Genomic DNA, 20,769 nt, shown 5'->3' with positions numbered 1-20,769 from the left:
CACACATGGCCTAGCGCCTGAATTATTTTTATAGTAACAGTGTTATAAGCTCTGTTTGGTCATCTGTGGGACAAATAAAGGAATATCATATCATATCATATCATATTGCAGAAATTTACCTTATTAACTTATCTCATTACGTCTTTGAGAGCGCCCTGTCGCACCTTTTGACTTTTTATCCTAAGTAGCAGATATTTAGTGTGGCAGCGAGTCAACACTTTGGATCTGTGAGTTTGAAAAGGAATAAAAACTTCTCCGATGGAGTCGGACTTCTCGTAAATCTCGAGACATCAGGATCAAACACTGAACACAAAGCGTTGCCATTTTTCTTTTTATTGCTATGAATCTCACACGAGCCACATTTCTCCACCGCCGTTAGCCTCGCGCCGTTAATCGACCGACTCCATCTCCAAATCTCTCTGTTCTTGGCGTGCGTCCTCTTCGACCTCCTGGATCTGTTCGCCGTTGGTCTCCTCCGCGCGGTTCTCCTCTGGCTCCTCGGAGGCCCCTCGTGATTGGCTGACGACTGTTTCTGCGGGGATGACGTGAGAGATTCTGAAAGAGCCGGCGATCTCCTCCAGGCGGCTCTGCTCGGCCTTCAGCTTCGCCAGTTCCTTGGTCAGTGGGGTTTTGGGGGGTGTGGGGGGGTCGGCGGGGGCGGGAGCCGCCGTTTCCTGGACGTGGTCTTCGTCTTTGGGGACTCCAGGGGTCTCCAGCTCCTCCGGGCCCTCCTTCTCCGTGGGCCCGGCGCTGTCGGTGTGCGCTTGGCTTCCGGCCCCCTGCAGCTTCTCGGAGAGACTCCTCCTCTCCTCTTGCAAAGCCCTGCACAGATTCTCCAGCTTCTGGTTCTTGCTGGCGACGAGCTCAAACTCCTTTTCCTTGATCGCTTTCTGAGAAAGGATAATCATAAAAAAAGAAGATATCAACCAAATGATTTTTTTTGGGGCTATAAATGACTCAAATGTGTCTTACGTCTGACACCATGCCGAGGAGATTCTTGTTGCAGCCATCAAAGCGACTCTTCCACGACTGGCACTCTTTATCCAGCTTTTTCAATTTCTTGGTCATCTACACATGCAAAAAGAAAAGAAAATCACAAAACGCAGCACACAATCAAAATCTAAAAATAGCCGCCACCAGTCGGATCACTCGGTCTGTCAGATTTAGCTTCAGCGTAAATCTCACGGGGATCTTTCTCTCTCTCGCTTCTGTTTTGAAACCAAAATATCCCGAGTCTCACTTTCTCCATGTCCTGTTTGAAGTCGATGTAGACGCTGTTGCTCTTCGATACCGTGCCTTGGAATTCGTCGAACTTCGTGGAGTACATCTCGAGCTGAGGAGAGAGACGGTGGGGAAAAAAACGTGACGCGGAGGCGTCGAACGACGTGTCGTCGACGTGTCTCCTCGCCTCCTCGCCTCCTCGCTGCCTTACCTGGATCCTCATGTCGTTTTCTTGCTCCCTCATGACCTTCAGCTTCGATTTGTACACGGTCGCCTGTTTCAGCATCTGCGGGGGGAAATAAAAAACATGTAACGGGTGGATGACGACGATGATGAGCGACGGTAGAGAATTAAAAGTGCGGAGAGGAAGTATTTCTGGTGCTATCTGGTCCGCAAAAAAAACCCTACGAGCTCTTTTTCCAGCTTGTGCTTCTCCTCCGTCTCCTTCAGGATCATGTTGGCCTGCGCCAGCTTGGTGTCCAGCAGCTTTTCTTTCAGGTCTCGGTGTTTGAAGACCTTTTCCAGGTTCTGAAAGGCAAATTTATGAGCTCACGGGGAGGCTGACATAAAATACTGCAACTTAAATGTCTGGTTTTTTAGTTTGGTTCAGAGGTCGTGTCGGGTAGCACGAGGTTCTGTTCTGTGTGTCGGGGTCCATACCGCCTCTCGCTGGTCGTATTGTGAAATGAGGCCCTTCAGCTTCTCGGCCAGAGCGCTGTTCTCCTGGCACAGCTGGGTGTTGCGGCTGCTGTGTTCCTCGATCTGGGCCTGGATCTCGCTCAGCGTCCCCTGGAAGTGGGTGGTGATCTCCTTCCTCTTCAGGTCGTCCTCCCTGCACCGCTGCAGGGTCTCCTCCTGCGTCGCAGAGGCGGATGTTTCAAGCTCAGAACAAACCCGGGTGTGTGATACGAGTAGCCCGGTGACATCGAGCCGGGGTCGTCTTTAGCTTCTCCTCGGATGTTATACGAACACGCGACGGGGAAACCTATCAAATCGCTGAGCGGCATGAGAGCTGCGGCACATTATTTTAATTAACAATTAATCCGCGGATTATTTTTCTTGGAATACGTGACGTGTGAAAATGCCTTTCGCAATTTCCCGATGCTGATGATGTCTTCAAGTTGCTTATTTCTGCAGACTAACAGTCTAACGCCTAAAGATATCTTACAACTGAGCAGAATGAGAGCTGCAACACATTATTTTAATTAGCGATTAATCCGCGGATTATTTTTCTCGCTTCGCCGTTTTGGTTCAACTTCCCGTTGCCGATGATGACGATGTTTCTTTCGGCTAACGGTCTAAAACCGTAAGATATTTTTAAGTTTACTGCCTCCACGAGACAAAGAAAAAACAGGAAGCGCTCACGGCTGAAGAACTGTCATCGGGTCACGTTTGAATGATAAGAGTGATGATCAAGATAGTCGATAAGTGATGAATTATTCCTATAGAAGTCTGAATAAAACACACGTAGGTTCCCTGTTCAAATATCACCTCTTAAATACAACATTAAACAGCCTTTTAACGAAACATAGGGCAACAGAAAGATCGGTATGCGTGAAATAACCGCTCCCTTACGCGGTGTAAATATATTGTAGATGCCTTCAATGTCTCTGTAAATTCGGGAGAATCTCCACCAGACAAAGCGGGGGGGAGGGGTCTGAAGTACCTTCAGGGTCTTGTTGTGCCTCTGCAGCTCTCGGCAGAGCCCCTCCAGTTTACTGCGAGCCAACACGGCCCGGCTGTGCTCGCTCTGCAGCTGGTCCTTCTCCTTCATGGCCTGGAGCAACTTCTTCTGCAGGACTTTGAGCTGCTTCTGGTCGCTCCGGTGCTCCTCCAGCTTGGTGGGGAAACGCACAGGAAACAACGAGGTCAAAGACGAAACGCACCTCTTCTGTCGTCTCTTTCTCAAAGTTCTCGGTCATCCGGCCGCTCACCAGCTCGGCGTGCTTCTTGATGATGGCTTCCAGTTTCTGCTCTGGGGTGTTGAGTTTGTTCAGACTTTGCATCAGCAGCATGGCTTCCTTCCCTGAGCAGCCGCGCGGGGTTAAACATCAGAGGTCAGTTACAGGACAAGTTTGAGCTCCAATTATTTTGACTGTAGCCTGAAGTTATTTTGGAAAAAAGGCTTACGGGAAGTGAAAGGCATGAGGAAATACGATGCAATCACACGTATTACAGCTCTACTTATCATTATCCTTTCATTCGGCTGCCGCATTTCTCCAAAGCGACTTACAATCATGTTACATTCATACACTGTGGACACGGCTAGGATTAGGTGTCTTGCTCAGGGACACATCGACTAGGGCGGGGATTGAACCACCAACCCCCTGATTGAAAGACGGAGCTGCTAACCACTGACCCACCTTAGACCCTACTTACAGAACTGTCAGTTTTACTTGGGCTTTTCTGATATTAAAAATATATATATATATATATATATATATATATATATATATATATATATATATATATATATATATATATACATATATACATTATATATATATAATATATATATATATATAATATATATTTAAAAAATACACCACCAAGGTTTTTGAGCATCTTCTTCTGGAGCTTCTGGTCCCTGCGGGTGAGCGGCTCTCTGACGGCCGTGACCTCGTCACCGTCCTCTGGCTCGGCGGGGTCCTCGTCCGCCTGGTAGGTGCTGATGATGTCCTCCAGCTGCTGGGCCAGGTCCTCCGTCAGGTCGATGTGCCGACCCTCGGCTGGCGACGCCTCGGGACCCGCGGAAGCAGGACAAGCCTCCATTACTGTGAGCGGTGCTGAGGGGGAATCGGGTTGGATTCTGGCGTCAATGTTTCTAAATACTTGTTGATGGATAATACTAAACTCAATGGATTTCTGGCCTTATTTTACATCATGTACACGTGTGTCTTTCTTACTGTAACCGCAAAGAAGACATACAAATCCAGACTGATATATCCAGGATGATATGAGCCTTTTGCTAATAGACGATTAATCGATTATTCTGAATAATAATAAAAAAGTGGAACTATTTTGATTGCTGCTTTAATCATGTTTCAAGTACAGAATCAAACATGATTAAAGCATTTTACTGGTTCCAACTTTAAAATCTGAGGATTAACTGGGTTTATTTTCGCGGTGTGTATGCCAGAGAACTGAACGTCTTTGTTTTTTTTGGGACAAAGCAACGAACACCATCATGTTGGATTCGTCTCATTATTTTTCTGACACTGGACCATTATTCACATATATAATAATAATATAATAATACAATAATAAAATAATCGTGAAATCACCACGTTGCTCAGCAGATACACGCTGACTTTTAGCAAGGCAAATGAAACCAGCTGTATATTAGGTGCTGAAGGCGTTCAGTGATACATGCTAGATATTAAAGACCTATGTATACCAGTAGATTCTTGGTCTTGACAGCATCTCATACTTTTCTCCAGAAGAACAGCTCATTATTGTTCCACTGATCCGGGCTCACAGCCAGAGCCTGTTTACGTGCATAAAACTAGTGCAGCCTTCACACTGCTTTCACAGGCAGAGCACATGGCACCTGTTCCAGACCCCACGGGCTATTTTTAGGAACTTCTTAATATGGGCAAGTTATTTATTTATTTCCCAATCCACTCTTATTGATGTCAATGTCAGTGGCCATTTGTGAAAAAAAATATCTGTATTTACGCGAGTGACCTCATCTATGTTGGATTATTTTTAACAACAGGCGTACGAATGACAAATTGAAGTTGGAAGTAAAGGACGGTGGGAACAGATATCTTCACTGTGCAAAGAAACAACAGTGGTGTTGCGCAATCAGAGAATCTAAACGCATATTAAGCCTTCCTGCCAAATGACTCCATTGAGACTCTTCTGCTGTTCACCAAGCGTCAGAAAGCCATCGAATTCTAGCAAACAGTAATTAGCACCTTAAAGACGAAGATAAGAGTGGGAAACCACTTCAAGAATAGAATTTAATTGGTTTTAAAGTGTAAAATGTCCCCGAAGAAGCAGGGAGTCGCGAGCAAACGGGGTCTTACCGGGACCGAGGGCCAGAGTGGGAGAGGGAAGAGTGTGGAGGGGCTCGGGACAAGCTGCCTCCACAGATACAACAGCTGTGATAAGACCACCTCAAAATAAACCAGAGCAGCAGAGCTCACCCTGAGCAGAGAGAGGGAGAGCAGAGGCACGCAATCAAAACACTTCATCGTTTATAAAGTGATTTTATTCTGATCTTCGGGGCAGCCATTTTGATGCCACGATGCCTCGTGCTGCTTCAAGGCGCCGCAGGAAGAAGGAACTTTATTTTAAGCCGCCGTGCTGTTAACAAGCCGTATAATTATTCTAACAAATGGGCCTGAAAGGCAGAGTCACTGAGTGAGGATGGAAGAAGAAGAAGTAGATCTGTCTCTGTGATTGGCCAGAAATCAGAATCAGAACCTCCTCCTAAAACCAGGAGAAATGCAGCAGAACCGCCATCACGGTCCTCTCCTCGCTCAGTGAATGCTTCTCTTTGCTGAATTTGATGCAACCTGAAAGCATTTGAATATTATCCACAAGGTGAGAACTATTTTTGGAAGCGTTTGTTTCTCTCGCTCCATGTTCTGACTGCAGTGATCATCTCTCACCAGAGGATGTCACTGGTAGGAGTGTCTCCAATCTTTCTCTCTCTGGGGAGATTATTTGACTTGGCCATTTTGAATAAATAGGTGAAAGAAGAAGACAAAACGGGAAATAAGCTGCAACACACAAATGGGTTAGAATTATATTCTTTTTAAAACAATTTTGAATTTAATCTGAAAAAAGTAGAGCACCAAACAATAAAGTCCCCCGTAGCATTGAAGAGGCATTCTCCGTCCTGACTAACCAGCTTCGATGCGAATAGCTAAACAACGGGTCGGCTACTGATCCTCAAAAGATCCGAAGAGGTCAAATGATTCGTGAATTTCATAAAACATGAGAGGCACAAAGCAGTTCAGTAAATATAGAAGTACACGATAAAAACAAAACACAAACACAATCTGAATACATACTTGTGTGCCAAAGCAAACGGAAGGCTTTACTTGTCCTCCGCAATCTCATGAGCATTCTGCACCGTCACGACAAATAAAATCACATGAAATCAAATATATCCATAAATACGCACATCTCCGGGGGAAAAAAAGGGGGGAACACAGGATTAAAGCAGTGCACCTTTTCAAATATTGTTTTATGTAAACATGAGCGAACAAACAAAGTGGTTTTTTTTCTGATTCTTGAAAAGTCATTCTCAAAACTGGTAACCACTTCAAGATGTGAATACACTTTATTATTTTTCTTTTCAAATTCATTTCTTTTAAAAGATGAGACGCTGTGCTATTCATCGCCCTTGTTAAAACCTCCGGACTCCTGTGTGTGTGTGTGTGTGTGTGTATACCTCTTAAAGAGATATAAATAATCCACGTAAAAAGTTCTCATCAATTCAACACTGCAAAAATAGTTGAAATCATAAAAATACACATATATGTACAGAGAAGAAGTTATGATGACTTTGAGCACAGTAATAGTCAACCACGCCGTTAACATCATTACTTTAGTATTACTTACAGTAAAGTGATATCGATTCATCCAGTTACACTTGAAATGCAAGAAAAAAAACATACTATTGACTGATCATCATAGCCCCGTGAATTAATTAGTGTGCAACGTGTTTCACTAAAGGAGAAACGTGAAAGAAAAGAAGAAAAAAACAACTGGAATGTTTAAAAAAAACAAAAAACACGAGAAAACACAACAAGTTTTACTCCCTTATTTTCACCGACCACGTCAGTTAAACATCAAAAGATGAAAGGATGAAAGTGCATCGTAAAAAAAAATCATAATCTTTAGAAGAGAGAGCGAGAGAGAGAGAGAGAGAGAGAGAATAAACGCCGTTTAATCCAAAGCAAATACATGAGATCCGAAGCGATGCCAGCGCGGTGGCTTACTGCATAACTGCATCACTGCTGCATAAGTACAGATATACCATATAAATAGTAGTCAAATATTTACCAGTATCAATAAGTGCTCACGTTCTAATATATAAATACATCTTACAGTATTCACAATTACAGGTCAAACTTCCTCTATTTTTGTGCAATAGCAAATCCCCATGCATTGTTACCAAGATTTAAAAACCACGACATTTAGAAAAATGCAACACAGGAAACATTTCTTAAGATTGTTTCACGTAAATCAAGCCGCGTCCCGTCCGTCTGCCGGCACGACCGACGGGAACAAGAAAGAAAGAAAAAGGCTTTTCTCTTTGACGGCGCCGACTCTTCTGAATAAAAGCCGACCTCGGCGATAACTTCCTTTTTACCCCACGACGACCTTCTCGAGGCCAAAAACGACGGAAAGCAAAGAAATAAAAAGGCACAGCCGCTTGCCGCTTGATTCGAAGCACCAAACTGCACAAGAAGCGTCTACTTAAAATTTGGTCAGACTGTTTCATAACACACATACTTTCCCCCCTTTTATAAATAGTCTTTATTTACTGCACTACTGCGTCACACCTCGATATGATTACATTAAACAACAGTCTATTTTTTTCAAAGTACACATACTGTAAAATACGCTGTTTGTATGCATCTAAGAAGGAGTATATGTTAAGGACAATTTGTACAGAATCCATAAATATAATTTATGTGCAATAGTACGCAAACTACTATGTCAAACAAAAGGCATATTAGCATAATATTTTTTCCATATTGCACCTGCGCCCAATAACGATTCTCCGATCTCGCGAGACGTCCTGCTCGCTCGTCCAATCGTCTCCAAGAGCTCATCAGACACGGCGGGCTTCTTCTTCCCTGTGAAGGTTTGACCCCCCCCACTCGGATCTAAAAAAAGGAGCCGTCTGGAGTGTGTGTGCGAGACCCGAGGAAGTGTTATCATATTGCCTCTAATTGGATAAAGATGGAGGTTATGTGCCTAAAGGGCTGAGGACGACGAGGTTGCAGGTGTCGCGTGGGGGAGGGGCAGTCGGCTCCTGGGTCAAATCAAGGAGACAGAAAGGAGGACAACAATGGAGGGTGGGGGTTTCAGTGAGGGTCCTCTGTGGTGATCTTCAATGAGGCGATGGCTTTCAAGCAGGTCTGGACGATCTCCTCCTGCGCGCCGTCCCCGGCGTCGGGGTCGAGGCTTCTCCCGGCGTCCTCCCCCCCGGACTCGGGCCCATGGACCGATCCCTCCCTGCTGCTGCAGCAGCGCCGGCCCTCGCTGCTCTGGGGGCTCGGCGCCGAGGGAAAGGTGACATCGGTGCCGGAGGAAGGCGGAGAGTGCGGCGACATCTGGAGCCCTCCGACCGGAAGGACGGGGAGCAAACTGCGGGCCGGCTGCTGGGAGTGAAGAGGGAGGTGGCTGAGGATGTTCTGGGGGAGCGAGCCGGGCGGGCCGGGAGCCGAGCTGCTCCTCCGATCCTGAAAACGACACACGGGCGGGCGTGAAGGAGTGGATTCAAACATCGGATTATTACGGTGTGAAAAGTATGGTTAGGAAACAGGACTTTACCATCCATTAAACCGTCTTGTGGTATTCTATATTTCTGTTCCTGTCAACAAATCCAGTGAAAAGTTCAAAAAAACGATTTAGCCGAGTCGCTTGACGACTCGGCTAAATGGACTTTTAGAGCTTTCATCGTCTTCCGAGCTTTTAACGCGACATTCACCCCTTCGCTCCCATTCGTACGCTGGTGGGAGGAGCTTCCATCCGCCCATTCGTACCGTTCGATCATTCACACACGTCGACGCGGGCGAGCGGCGTCGGGGACCGAACACACGCTTTGATTGAAGGACAATCCGCTGAGCCACGATCAATTCAAATTTAAAAAAGAGTCATAAAACAGTCAGTGCGTTTCCATGATGGTATAATTCTAATCTTGCTTTAGTCGGACTCTGCTATCTTTTGGGGGATCTGCTGTTATCCCAATATACATGGCAGTGAGTAATTGGAAGCATTGGCCTTTGAAAGCATGTCATATCCGATACGATAGCTGGTGCTGTTTTCATGACAACTCGTGGTGATACAGCCATTTCCGCTTGACCTCTTCACCACTACCAACAACAACAACAACAACATCAACATTTGGAGAAAGATGGCGAACAGAGAGCAAGGCGAAGCTACATCCCTCTACTATTCTTGCATGAGGTTAATAGTGACATTATCGTCTCTTTCGACTCTTTCGACTTCCGGGTCACGACATGGGAGGGAGGGGGGGAGGAGGGCGGCGGGATCTCAAGCATGCGCAAAGACGCAAAGTCCAGTTCCTAATCCAATTCACCGTTACATGCCGCGATAGTCGAATTATCAACCGGATCGGATCGAGTTATCCAGGGGTGTTAATCGGATCGTAGTCGGACCGCACATAGTCGAACAAAGGTGTTGACATGAAACGGATAATTCGATTTCAGTCCGACTAAGACAGTTATTCGAATGCATGTAAACACGGTCAATGTCTCTAAAGCTCAATGCTTTCCGACTGCACGGTACTATTGAGCAAACACAACGCAAACAGAGATAAACATTGTATTTGTCGGGGACTATTTTCAGCTGTGGATCAATACACGTTTGGTTAGAATTCACAACCAAGCTCGCTGCCAAAGATCGTCTTGACTCGATGTAAACTAGAGTGTGTGGTCACGCTGTTGGAGGGAGGCGCGTGTGCCGGTGCGGCGGCGCGGCTCATTGATAAAACAAACTACTTGGCACCGTAGCATACGTACCATCTCCATTTCAAAGGCTCCGTGTTGAGCCATCTCCATCTGCGCCAGGTGTCGGGTTTTCTCGCCGCCGCCTTTGTGCTGGTGCGAGCCTCTCCGCGGAGACACCGCCCTCAGCACGACTCTCTGCCGGCCTCTGATCGAGGCCAGCTCCGTCCCGGGAGACACGGGTCGCCGAACGGGCGTGAAGCCGGGCGAGCCGGCTCTCCGCGGGGAGGCGTCCCACCTGGGAGAGGAGCGGCCTCGCGGGGAGAGCTCTCGCCGCGGGGACGGGTAACGCCGGCGCGAAGGGGAGGGCTCCCTGATGGGAGACTCCCAACCGGGAGAGAGCAGGCACGACGAGTACGGGTCGAAGAGGAAGCCGGCGTGGTCCGGAGACAGCATGGTCAGAGAGTCTTCGTCCAGGGACTTCTCCCGCTGGTCGAAGGCGGGTCGATGATCCGAGCCGCTCCGCCCGCCGGGCAGAGAGGTGAGGGAGTAGACGTGGAGAGCGGCGGTGGCCGTGACCGCCAGGGAGGTCACGCCGCACGGCTGGGGGCTCGTGCTTCTGGAACGCAACTTGGGAGTGGAGTCGCCCTCGTATTCGTCGTCCTCGTCGTCGTCTTCGTCGATTTCGTCGACGTCTTCGTCCATTCCGTCAGAGTCCTCGGCGTCGGAGAACTGGTGTTTGGCTGCGTTGACCGGATCCGTCTTGGAATCTTGTTGGCTGTCGTCCACTTTATAAAAGAAATAAACAACAACAACAAAGCGTCAGTCTGGTGTGATTACCTTCGCATTGAAAATGCGGAAGGTTATGTTTTGATCGCCGTGTATTTATTTATTTATTTATTTGTATGCGTGTTATTCGCATAACAAAAAAAGTTTTAAACCGAATCGCATGAAATTTGGTGGGATGCTTGGTTATTATCCGGGAACCATTTGATTAGATGTGGGGATCGATCGGGTCAAAGGTCAAGGTCAAGAAAAGGTCAAAATCTTCTTGAATCGCATGAAATTTGGTGGGATGATTGGTTATTATCCGGGGACCATTTGATTAGATTTTGGGATCAATCGGGTCAAAGGTCAAGGTCAAGGTCATGGATAGGTCAAAATCTTCTTTTTACTATTGCACGGTCAATTCTTATCCAATTGGTATGCAACTAATGCCAATATTTTCATAATTCAATGGCCAATCTTGTGATATGCGAAGGTATGCGCTCTACCGAGTGCCCATTCTAGTTAGTTCATGAATCTGCGTGGGCGTTTGATACGCTGGTAGCTCACCGTGTTCCTGTATCTCCGTGTCATCCATCGTCACCGACACCCCGAGCTCAAGACATTTCTTCATGTGTGCCTTTGACTTCATATGTTTCGTCAGGTTTCCTGGAAAAGATGAAACGAGTAATAGTGAAGTTTACAATTCTGGCTGAAAAATAGTTAGATGTTTTTTTAAAGGAGCAGATTCTAACCAAGATTTTATTTTGTGCTTTTTCTGGTCAACATGCCAACCATTCAGCAGTGACTCACAATAGCAGTAAAATCGACCGCAAAATGTAATGCTGCAAATGTTTTTTATATATATGCACATTTATAAACAAATGTGCATATATATATATATGTATATACTGTGTATATATATATATATACATATACTGTATATATATTTGTACTGTATATATATGTATATACTGTATATGTATATATTTGCAGCATTGAATTTTCAATCGATTTTACTGCTATATAGATATACAGTCTTAGCTTAAAACAAGATTAATTAAAGAAAAATATAAGCACAAGAAAAAGAAGAAAAAAAAATATATATATATATATAATTTTTTCTTTTTTAGATAATCTTAATAAAAATCTTTTAGAACACTCACCTTTCGTTTTAAAAGCAAAGTTGCAGACCCTGCAGACGTACGGCCTCACGTCCGTGTGGGTCCTGATGTGTTTTTTCAGCATGCTCGGCTTCTTACAGCGAATGCCACACTCCTCACAAATGTATTTCCCCCGGCCTCGACCTCTGACATACACGTAGTCTTCATTGGACTTGTACCTGAAAGACGGAAACGGTATTCTCGTGAACAAACACGTGAGTCGGGCCTCAGACGGACAGACGGCGTCTCACGAGCTGCTGTCAGCAGAACTGACAAGTGTTTACGATAACTAATATCTCCACTGACCCTCCATCGAAGATCTTAATGCGCGTTGGCACTGTTTGGATTGTGGACGCCTCCCTCTCCTTCCACTCCTCCTTGGCGCTTCTCACTCTGCAGCCGATGTCTTTCACCTTCTTCCCGTAGGCGATGTCCACCTCTTTGGGCTCCGGTTTCCTCTGCAGGGGAAAACAGGTGCACAAACATTTTGTCAACATGCATTTTAAGTGGACACCGTATCGACGACGTAACGCGACGCTTCCGGTCGTGTGTGTCGCGCGTGGTGTTACACAGCATGTTGTGGAAACGTGAATTATGCTGCTGCGACTGGCGCTGTCACTCGAATTTAGCTGCATTTTTTGTTTCTTATATGTGAAAAACGTAATCAATCCGACACAGAAGAGAAAAAAATATATTTACTTGAATATAATTTTGGTTTCTGGAAGTTTCACTGCCAAGACATATTTTATGCTAATGTAGAACAAGTGATGAAAACTAGCAGCGTTAGCATTTAGCGTTAGCATTTCCAGAAACTTGCCAATAGTGACTGAACCTTCGTAATAAGGTCCTTTCTTCATTTGAGAAATGCATCTCTTACTGCCCAGTGCAGCTTGACTATGTGCAGAGTGATTAAACGTGTCATCGATAAGGCTTTGCTCTGAAGGGCGGGAAGAACTCGTCTAATTTTTACCTTCGCATTGAAAATGCGGAAGGTAATGTTTCGATCGCCCCGTATTTATTTGTATGCGTGTTATTCGCCTAACTCAAAAAGTATTAAACCGAATCGCATGAAACTTGGTGGGATGATTGGTTATTATTCGGGGACCATTAGATTAGATTTTGGGATCGATCGGGTCAAAGGTCAAGGTCATGAAAAGGTCAAAATCTTCTTGAATCGCATGAAATTGGGTGGGATGTTTGGTTATTATCCGGGGACCATTTGATTAGATTTTGGGATCAATCGGGTCAAAGGTCAAGGTCACGAAAAGGTCAACATCTTCTTTTTACCATAGCACGGTCAATTTTTATCCAATTGGCATACAACTAATGCCAAAATGTTCATAATGCAATGCCCAATCTTGTGATATGCGAAGGTATGCGCTCTACCGAGTGCCCGTTCTAGTTTTAAAATGTTTTAGACTGTGGTGTGCTTTTAGCGGGACTATTTTCTCACCTGTTCCATGGTCTGCCTCCACAGGATGAGGGATGACACCAGTTTCCCCGCGCCGGGCTGACACATGGCCGCCACGGTGTATATGACCTTGTCGCCCCTCTGTTTGGACCGCAGCAGAGCCAGAGCGCTGCTGGTGCTCAGCTCCAGAGGGTTGGGGTTGTGGGAGCTCACACACCAGGCGGTGTACACGGAGGAGAAAGGGGCGTTGCTGTGAGAGCAGCTCGGCTTGGTGCGGTTGAGATAACACCAGCTCACCCCCGTCGTCGTGCGTAGGCTTGGAAACAGTCTTGAATTCTCCGTGTCTGAGATCAGGAGTTCTCGACTGGCGACCAGCTGCGCCACCGTGTCCATCTGCACCCGTTTCCCCGCGCCAACTTCTTTCCCTTCGCTGGCTGATATCGTGGAGTAGGAAGCGGAGCTGCTTTCCATGGCCGACTCAACGCCGTGGTCACTGTCCTCTTTCTGTGCGATAAACGGACTCATACGCGAGTCACCCAGCATCTCGGAAATGAGGCCCTTCTCTTCGCCCAACTCCACGGCACTCAGCTCCTCCACGATCTGCCCGAACATCCTTTCCTCTTTCACCCGTTTTTGCTGCTTGACCTCCATGAAGAGCTCCATGCTGCTGGCGGGGGACAGCATCCGCTTGTTGGCGCCGCCGCTGGAGGCGTTCGTGGTCGAGATGGTTCTGGAGGTCAGGGAGAGGGGGATGCCCGTCTGGAGCTTCGCCGATGACAAATCGGGGGCTTCGACGTTGAGCCTGTGCGTCGAAGGCGGTCCGGTGTACGCCGACGCGTCGTGAGAATCGAGATTTCCCGACAAACGGGAAATCTGACTCTGAGAGGAGGACGTAGCGGAGCTCACGACGTCGTACTGATTGTCGAAGATCTGCGATACTGATGTGTATGTGATACTGCCGTGGGACGGCACGTGGGTCTGCATCCGAACGGGGACTGAAAGGCTTGGATGCGACAGCTGGGGGAAGGTATTCCCCGTGGAGAATATCGGCAAAGTCCGCGGCAGAGCGGCAACTGCCATGAATGGAGGGGAGGAGCTGCTGCGATGCTGCGGGAACACCTCAGTGTCCATATTCAACGACTCCTGCCGCACCAAGTTCCCCCGCCGGATCTCCTTCACAGCCGAGAGGCCGACGTCCACCGGTCGACCTTTGCTCGCCGGAGAAAGGCTGCCGTAGTCGAACGATATGCTGCGCGCCTCCGGGAACTCTTTGCGCAAGTTGCACGGCGCCTGCTCCGAGGCGGAGCGTCTCATTTCGTGTTGTTGCCGCTGGTTGAGCACGGAGAGGGAGTGGCCACTCCCTGGCACCGCTAAGAGCTCCAGCGGTTTGCCAAATTCGTCCTGCCTGGCCGGAGAGACCGACTTCAAACTCTCCTCCCTGTCGAAGGAGAAGGCGGAGCTGTAAGATAGGTTGCTGTCCTGGCTCGGGCTGCGGGAGAGACTCGTGCAGGCAGACTCGAAACTGGATTCGCCGGAGGAGTGCTCGATGTCGCACAGGCGTAGCCGTTTCTTCTTCGGAGGGAGCTTTTCTGGAGGGAACTGTGCTAACGTTTCACTCCTCTGAGGCCACTGGAACTCCTCCACGTGCTTCTCTGCCTCCTTCGCCTGCACCTCCGGGGCCTTTTCCGGACTGTCGGGCTCTACCGTGACACGGATTTCTGGGACTTGTATGTTGGGCTGACGCACAAGTTTGGGGCCCATTTGAAATGATTGCCTCAGCATGCAGTCGCTCCTTTCCAACTCATAAGATTCACTCGCCTCCATCGCTTGTGACGAAGGCATGCTGCTCTGTCTCTGCCCATGGTACTTGAAGGAGTCGGACTGTTCGGAGTGAGACCTGTTTATCGAGTTTGTGTGCTGGATCACAGAAATGACATTCCCTAAAGTTTTCCTCGCGGACATTTCAGGGCTCACCGACACCTCCATGTCACACCAGTCCATCTGCGTGAGCATACTTGAAGAATACCCTTTTCCTAATGCCATGAGGCTCACGGCAGCTTCTTTTGAATCGTAGTCGCTATTCGAGTCAAACATGTCCTCGCACTGTTCGCGACGGCCTTCGTATTGACCTGGCAAATCCTCCTCTTCCCGCTTCTCTTTCCGACGCTTCCGCGTTGCCAGTTCCATCGCGTGTCTCTGATGGCTCACGCTGGAGGCCACGGAGGGGTGGTTTTCCATCTCGGATCCCGCGGGCGAGGTGCCGCCCTCGCTCGCCTTTCCGTGGCCGTCGGCGTCCGCGTGGCCGTCGTGCGCCGAGTGTTCGAAAGCAGCTTGCCGCCTGAGCCTCCTCGTGCCGCCGGTGTTCGTCCTCTCGTCGAACGAGTGGCTGCCTCTGAGGGCCTGAGGCATAGCCAGACACACCGCCGGGGACGTCGGCATCGAGTTGCTCCTCGTCAGGGTCCCCCCATCGGGGCCGCCGTCTAACTGCGCTTCTTTCTCCTCCTCCCTCGCCGACGACTTTGTGTTTATTTTGATGGGCTCGACGAAGTCTTTTTCCTGGGTGAACACGCGGGAGACTCCCCTCTCGGAGCGTCTCCCCGTGTACTCGTCCGAGTCTGTGCTGCAAGCCAACATGTCCGCCGTCTGTTTCGGGCTCGGCCTGTAACACTTGCCGAACATAATTTCTTGATAGGACTTTGCGTTGGTGTTCGGAGAGCCGGTCTGGTGCTCGGCGCTCTCGGAGCGCGAGAAGTAGCCGGAGTCCGTGCTGCCCTTGCTGGACTGACTCGGGAGGGACAGATTGCGTTCCGAGTCGCTGCTTCGCTTCTCGGACAGCCGAAGTGCGAGCCTCTGTTTGATGGCGCACGATTGAATTGCGCGGCCGGCCTCGCCGGCGGTGGCGGGCGCATTGATTTCTTGGGGCTGGGATGAGCCGTCCTGAGGCGAGATCGACGCGACTCCCTTTCTCTGAGCGATGAGATTCAGTACTTTTATGGCGGTGTTATCCGACCCCTCCGCCGGAGAGTCCAGCAGCAGCAGCGGGTCGCTGAGCGCGTCCTCGTCCGTGTCCGTGCTTTGCTCGCCGTCGGAGAAAAACTCTCCGTCCCCTTCAAAAGACCCCTGGTCGGCGTTGTAAGAACCGAGTTCGGAGAGCGTCGCCGTTCCCGCTTTGACCAAGTGAGCGTGGGACTTCCGGTGTTTGTACAGATTGCTCTTCGTCTTGAAGGAGAAGCCGCACAGGACGCACGGATAGGGCCGCTCGCCGGTGTGCGAGCGAATGTGTTTCTTGAGCACGCTGGGTTTGGCGCACCCCCTTCCGCAGTAATCGCAAACATACTTCCCGGGCTTTTGCGCCGCTTTCTGCTCCACTTTACACGCGGCGTCACACAGCTGATCCATCCCCGGATGGGAACACTGCTGTTGGACTTCGGGTGGGCCGGCGGACTTCATGCGAGACGCGGGTCCAGGGGACTCTGCAGATCTCTGTCTGCCGATGGGAAACCCCTTCGCTGGATACGAAGACTCCTCGTGGTCTTGACGGCCGGCGGACTGAGTTCGGGACTGCTGATCTTCTAATTGCAGTGATTTCCCCGAGTCAGACATCTCTTGGAAACCACGCGCGTCTCGGCTCTGACCTTCTCGCGGTCGCTGGCGCCGCCCCTCGCCTTCCAATTCGACCGATGGACCCCTCGTCCGCGCTGCCGCCTCCGAGGTGCATTTTGTGTGCGCACCGACACGTCCGTCCTGACCCTCAGTGGGGCTCTCCGCCCCCGCAGTAGTTTCAAGGGACTCCATGAATCCAATGTCACTTTCTTTGGGATCGATTTCCAAGGACACTGCGTGCTATGGGGCCGTGGTGATATTAACATACGTGTGAACTGACTGCGGGGAAGGGTCGCCTGGAAGAAATCAGACAGAAGCTACAATTAGACAAATATGGACGTATGACAAACAATCACCGACAGTAGGAGCACACAGAGAGGCACAAGAGGGTCATCTACAAATCCCCTCCTTGAGAATGAGAGCGAAACTGTTTCCCAAGAGTCCTTCAAATAAAATTGGAGTATAAAATTCATAACGAGCTCCTTCACAGCGGGAATGGAAAAAAACATCATTTTCTCTTAATAAGCTTCCAAAAAGCCAAAAGTTCCTCATGTCAACCTTAGCAGAATGTGTATATGTAAGGCAGAATATGCTTATTGTGTGTGTGTGTGTGTGTGTGAAAAAGTGCTGAATCAAATCCTTCATCACAGCAGCATCCACTTTCAACAACAAATGTACGTATTGTCCTTCTACTGTATGTGCCATGCCCCTTTTATTAATATATGTTGCAAAACAACAGGTAAATATCCACAATGTATCACTGAGGTACTCAATGAAACACAACTCTGCAGAAGATGTGGGAATGTCAGAAAAAAAACTATGGTGTGTGTGTGTGTGTGTGTGTGTGTTACTAGATTGTGGCCAATGAGTCCAGCTGCACCTCTTTCTGTGATCTCTACGTAAAGATGAAGTCATTCCTCTGATGCCAGACTCGAGGTTCCTCGTCTCTGGATTTGAACCCTTTATCTCGTCTGTCTCTCTATCGTCAACATCCTTTACACACTGAGCCGCACAGGAGGACACGCCGTCCTGTACGTAAACACGGCGGACTCCAAGAAGAAGCCTCCCCCCCTCCACTATACTTTCCCTCCACGCCGTGGGGACGGGTCTCTGAGGGCACGTCATTTCCATTTTCTCAGTATCAAATGCTGCGTGTCCTCCCGAACGAGGTTATGTAAGATTATCTGGTTCAAACCCTCTGAGTTCCCCTTAATTAGGACATCCTCCGACTCTCACTCTCGTCCTCTCACTCCCTCTCTTTCTTTGTCAGCGTACCACACACACTCCTCAGGCTAGGATACCAATCCAAGGTGACTCAAGAGATGCTCGAAATCAGCTGTTATCTGTAATAATCTCCCCTTTGTTGTTTGTTTTGGGGGAGCTGATTTTTTTGGTGCAAAAGCCTATTGCCTCTTTTTGTGGGCTGTTGGCGGTTTTAGTCGCTCCGCTTTCTGAACAGATATTCGAGGGGCTTCTCCCAGAGCTGGAGCATAATGAAGGATGGCGAGCGCAGCCTCGGAGTGGAACGATCCATGTTTCAACAGGGGAGGTTTTTACGGAGGTGAACTAAGTGGGGGTGCCTGGGGGGGGGGGGGAGGGAGAGGGGGGGGGGGGTAACAACATTCAGAGGCCCGGTAGGGAGCTCCCCTTCAAGGTCGGTCTGACCTCATTGCTTATAGTTTTCCATCCTCGGTGAGCTCCAAGTGGAGGGAAGGGGGATAGGGGTGCAGAGTGACAGCGAGATAAGACCCTCAGAAACAATGCATACCTTCAGACTATAAGCACGACAGAGAGGGAACAGAGACGAGCTATTCAGAGCCTCATTGACAAGTCTCTCCACCGATTAAGACTATATTTCTATCTATATATATATATAAAAACATTTCACTGGAAATTGCTCTGGCTCCCAGCAACAAGCACTAACCTATACAACGATATATGACAGAGCAGCAATGACGTGCAACAACAGGAGGCAGGTGGGAGGCAGTAGGTGTGTTTCAGGCTGACTGGGGTACAGTATGGAGACATGACTTCATGGTGAGATCCATTTCAACGGCAGACATTCATGGGGGCACATCCCTCACTGCATGTCCACGCACACGAGAGAGAGAGAGAGAGAGAGGACAATGAGCGAACAAATGCTGGCTGTGGAGAGCCCCATCATGCCCGCTGCATTACATCATATATGGAGGCTAAGTTGGCCATTAAAGGGAACAGGCGTAAAGCCTCCCGCTGACAACAAAATCCATAAATATCATACGGAGATGACCGGCTGCAGAGACGCTGGATGGTAAAAAAAATAATAATAATAATAATAATAAACCCTCTGTGGTGCTCTGACAGCACCACAGCATGCAGAATCAACCAGCAGCCCTCACTGTGACCAGAATGACATGAAGCACACGGTCTGATGGGAGAAGGAGAAGAAGAACACATCCACGGCTCACACTGCAGCTGACATCCAGACATCAAACATAATCCTCATACAAACCTGACATTTGAATAGTCCCCCGTCCCATAGCGACAGTCACATGTGACATTCCTCGTGCCGCACAGCCCGTCTCTCCATTCTCCTCATGTCGGGGGGGCAACAATAATGAAATAAATTAGCGGGGTAAGAGTCCCATCAGTCATGAAGCTTGCCGGCTGACTGGCTGTACATTAGAAGATCTATTGATGCGAGCTAGTCACCAGAGAAAATACCCAACCGTGACGTGCGGACCCAGGCACAAAAATAGCAAAGGGGCCCTGGGAGGGATTACACAACAGCCCACGTTTAAGGACGCTCTCTCTCTCTCTCTCTCTCTCTCTCTCTCTCTCTCCTCTCCCTCTCTCTCTGTTTCAAAGCACAGCGGGAGCTGCCTCCCCTCCACACACACACCACGCACACACGCACAAGTGGGGAGTCGGATAGCATGATGCAAAGAGCCAAACATCACCTTTCTTGAGATATAGGGGGTCCATTCATCCCCCAGATTCGGTCGCTTATTTCGGCCCCGTGTCGTGTGGTCTGCATGGGGTTCATTGAGGAGGAGGAGAGAGAGAGAGAGAGAGAGAGAGAGAGAGAGAGAGAGAGAGAGAGGACAATGTGATCTGAATCAGTCGGACAGAGGATGCGAGTGGAAGGAGCAGAAGTGACACTTGTCATCCCGGTGCAGACACATGTGCGTGTTCTTACAGCGGGATGCTTTTCATCCTGTCCGCGGGGAGAAGGAGCTGCGCGCGCCGATGGATGCTGCACACACTAAAGACGCGTTCTCCGAATCCTGAGACAGCCCTCCTCCGCAGTCTGTTCAGAGCCCAGTTCCTCTCCCCACCCGCGCGCACGAGCCCGCTTTGTGAATGGAGAGAGTCGTGATGAGGGTGTCATTAACGCAGAAAAAAAACCACACACACACACAACAACAGGGACAATACTGCAGATTATGTGCAGCTGCAAAACCGTGAATCAGACGCACGAGCTCGGTGTGGCACGATGCCTCTGCATTAACTTGTGCTCGGTGAAGACGTCCTCGTGACGTGACTTCATTAAAGAGTGTACTTGTTATGAGCTCCAAGCTAGAAATACAACTGGAGTGTTAATTTTTTTTGTTCCTGTAAACTGAAAACTATGCATGTTATATTTCAAATTGAGACTAATGGCATCATTAAGATAGTGAGATGGAGGATGTTTGTGTGCTTTCAATCTGACCTATTTACTTTATTACCGACCATTTATTGACTATATATCAACTTATCGTGACGTCGTTTATATACATTTTTTTAGTCCACTTTATTACTTTAATAGCTAAAGTTTCAGTAACTTTTTTATTGTGTATGCAGTACAAACTGTATAATGTTAAAGCGAGACATTGTAATGTTTGCTGAACACCGGTCACATTGGTGGTAAATGCCAAAATATAAGCTTGTACACTACCGTTCAAAAGTTTGGGGTCACTTAGAAATGTCT

General features: G+C 48.5%; 2 protein-coding genes across 6 annotated transcripts; both read right to left on the bottom strand.

Annotated features, from left to right (window-relative positions):
- Positions 1-317: 317 nt before the first annotated feature.
- Positions 318-5,434, bottom strand: txlnbb (taxilin beta b). The gene is made up of 10 exons (XM_056425710.1): positions 5,253-5,434; positions 3,771-4,007; positions 3,156-3,247; positions 2,888-3,058; positions 1,882-2,076; positions 1,630-1,749; positions 1,433-1,507; positions 1,241-1,333; positions 973-1,068; positions 318-890 (listed from the first exon to the last, which is right to left on the bottom strand). The coding sequence occupies exons 2-10, from the start codon at positions 3,991-3,993 to the stop codon at positions 390-392; spliced, it is 1,566 nt and encodes a 521-aa protein (XP_056281685.1). The 5' UTR covers positions 3,994-4,007; positions 5,253-5,434; the 3' UTR covers positions 318-389.
- Positions 5,435-5,969: 535 nt separating this feature from the next.
- On the bottom strand, positions 5,970-20,089 carry hivep2b (HIVEP zinc finger 2b). 5 transcript variants are annotated; one of them, XM_056425665.1, is made up of 8 exons: positions 19,999-20,089; positions 19,760-19,830; positions 13,260-17,116; positions 12,113-12,264; positions 11,810-11,985; positions 11,214-11,312; positions 9,954-10,666; positions 5,970-8,651 (listed from the first exon to the last, which is right to left on the bottom strand). In XM_056425665.1, the coding sequence occupies exons 3-8, from the start codon at positions 17,010-17,012 to the stop codon at positions 8,274-8,276; spliced, it is 5,271 nt and encodes a 1,756-aa protein (XP_056281640.1). In that variant the 5' UTR covers positions 17,013-17,116; positions 19,760-19,830; positions 19,999-20,089; the 3' UTR covers positions 5,970-8,273. The 5 variants fall into 5 exon arrangements, with proteins under 5 accessions (XP_056281640.1, XP_056281639.1, XP_056281637.1 ...); XM_056425664.1 differs by lacking the exons at positions 19,760-19,830; positions 19,999-20,089 and adding exons at positions 18,745-18,903; positions 19,312-19,583; XM_056425662.1 differs by lacking the exons at positions 19,760-19,830; positions 19,999-20,089 and adding an exon at positions 19,312-19,583.
- Between the last annotated feature and the right edge of the window lie 680 nt (positions 20,090-20,769).

Source organism: Pseudoliparis swirei, chromosome 11 (genome assembly GCF_029220125.1).
Source record: "Pseudoliparis swirei isolate HS2019 ecotype Mariana Trench chromosome 11, NWPU_hadal_v1, whole genome shotgun sequence".
NCBI classification, from domain to species: Eukaryota; Metazoa; Chordata; class Actinopteri; order Perciformes; family Liparidae; genus Pseudoliparis; species Pseudoliparis swirei.
This window is presented reverse-complemented; position numbering and strand designations above follow the sequence as displayed.

Bases quoted from the DNA above. Each gene is read 5' to 3' on its own strand.
- hivep2b (XM_056425665.1), bottom strand. From the start codon at position 17,012: ATGGAGTCCCTTGAAACTACTGCGGGGGCGGAGAGCCCCACTGAGGGT. The intron at 11,986-12,112 runs GTCAGTGGAGAT...TCCGTCTTTCAG, and splicing joins ATTAAGATCTTCGATGGAGG to GTACAAGTCCAATGAAGACT. The intron at 11,313-11,809 runs GTGAGTGTTCTA...CATCTTTTCCAG, and splicing joins CTTTGCTTTTAAAACGAAAG to GAAACCTGACGAAACATATG.
- txlnbb (XM_056425710.1), bottom strand. From the start codon at position 3,993: ATGGAGGCTTGTCCTGCTTCCGCGGGTCCCGAGGCGTCGCCAGCCGAG. The intron at 1,508-1,629 runs GTAGGGTTTTTT...TTCCCCCCGCAG, and splicing joins ACAAGCTGGAAAAAGAGCTC to ATGCTGAAACAGGCGACCGT. The intron at 1,334-1,432 runs GTAAGGCAGCGA...CTCTCTCCTCAG, and splicing joins AAAACGACATGAGGATCCAG to CTCGAGATGTACTCCACGAA.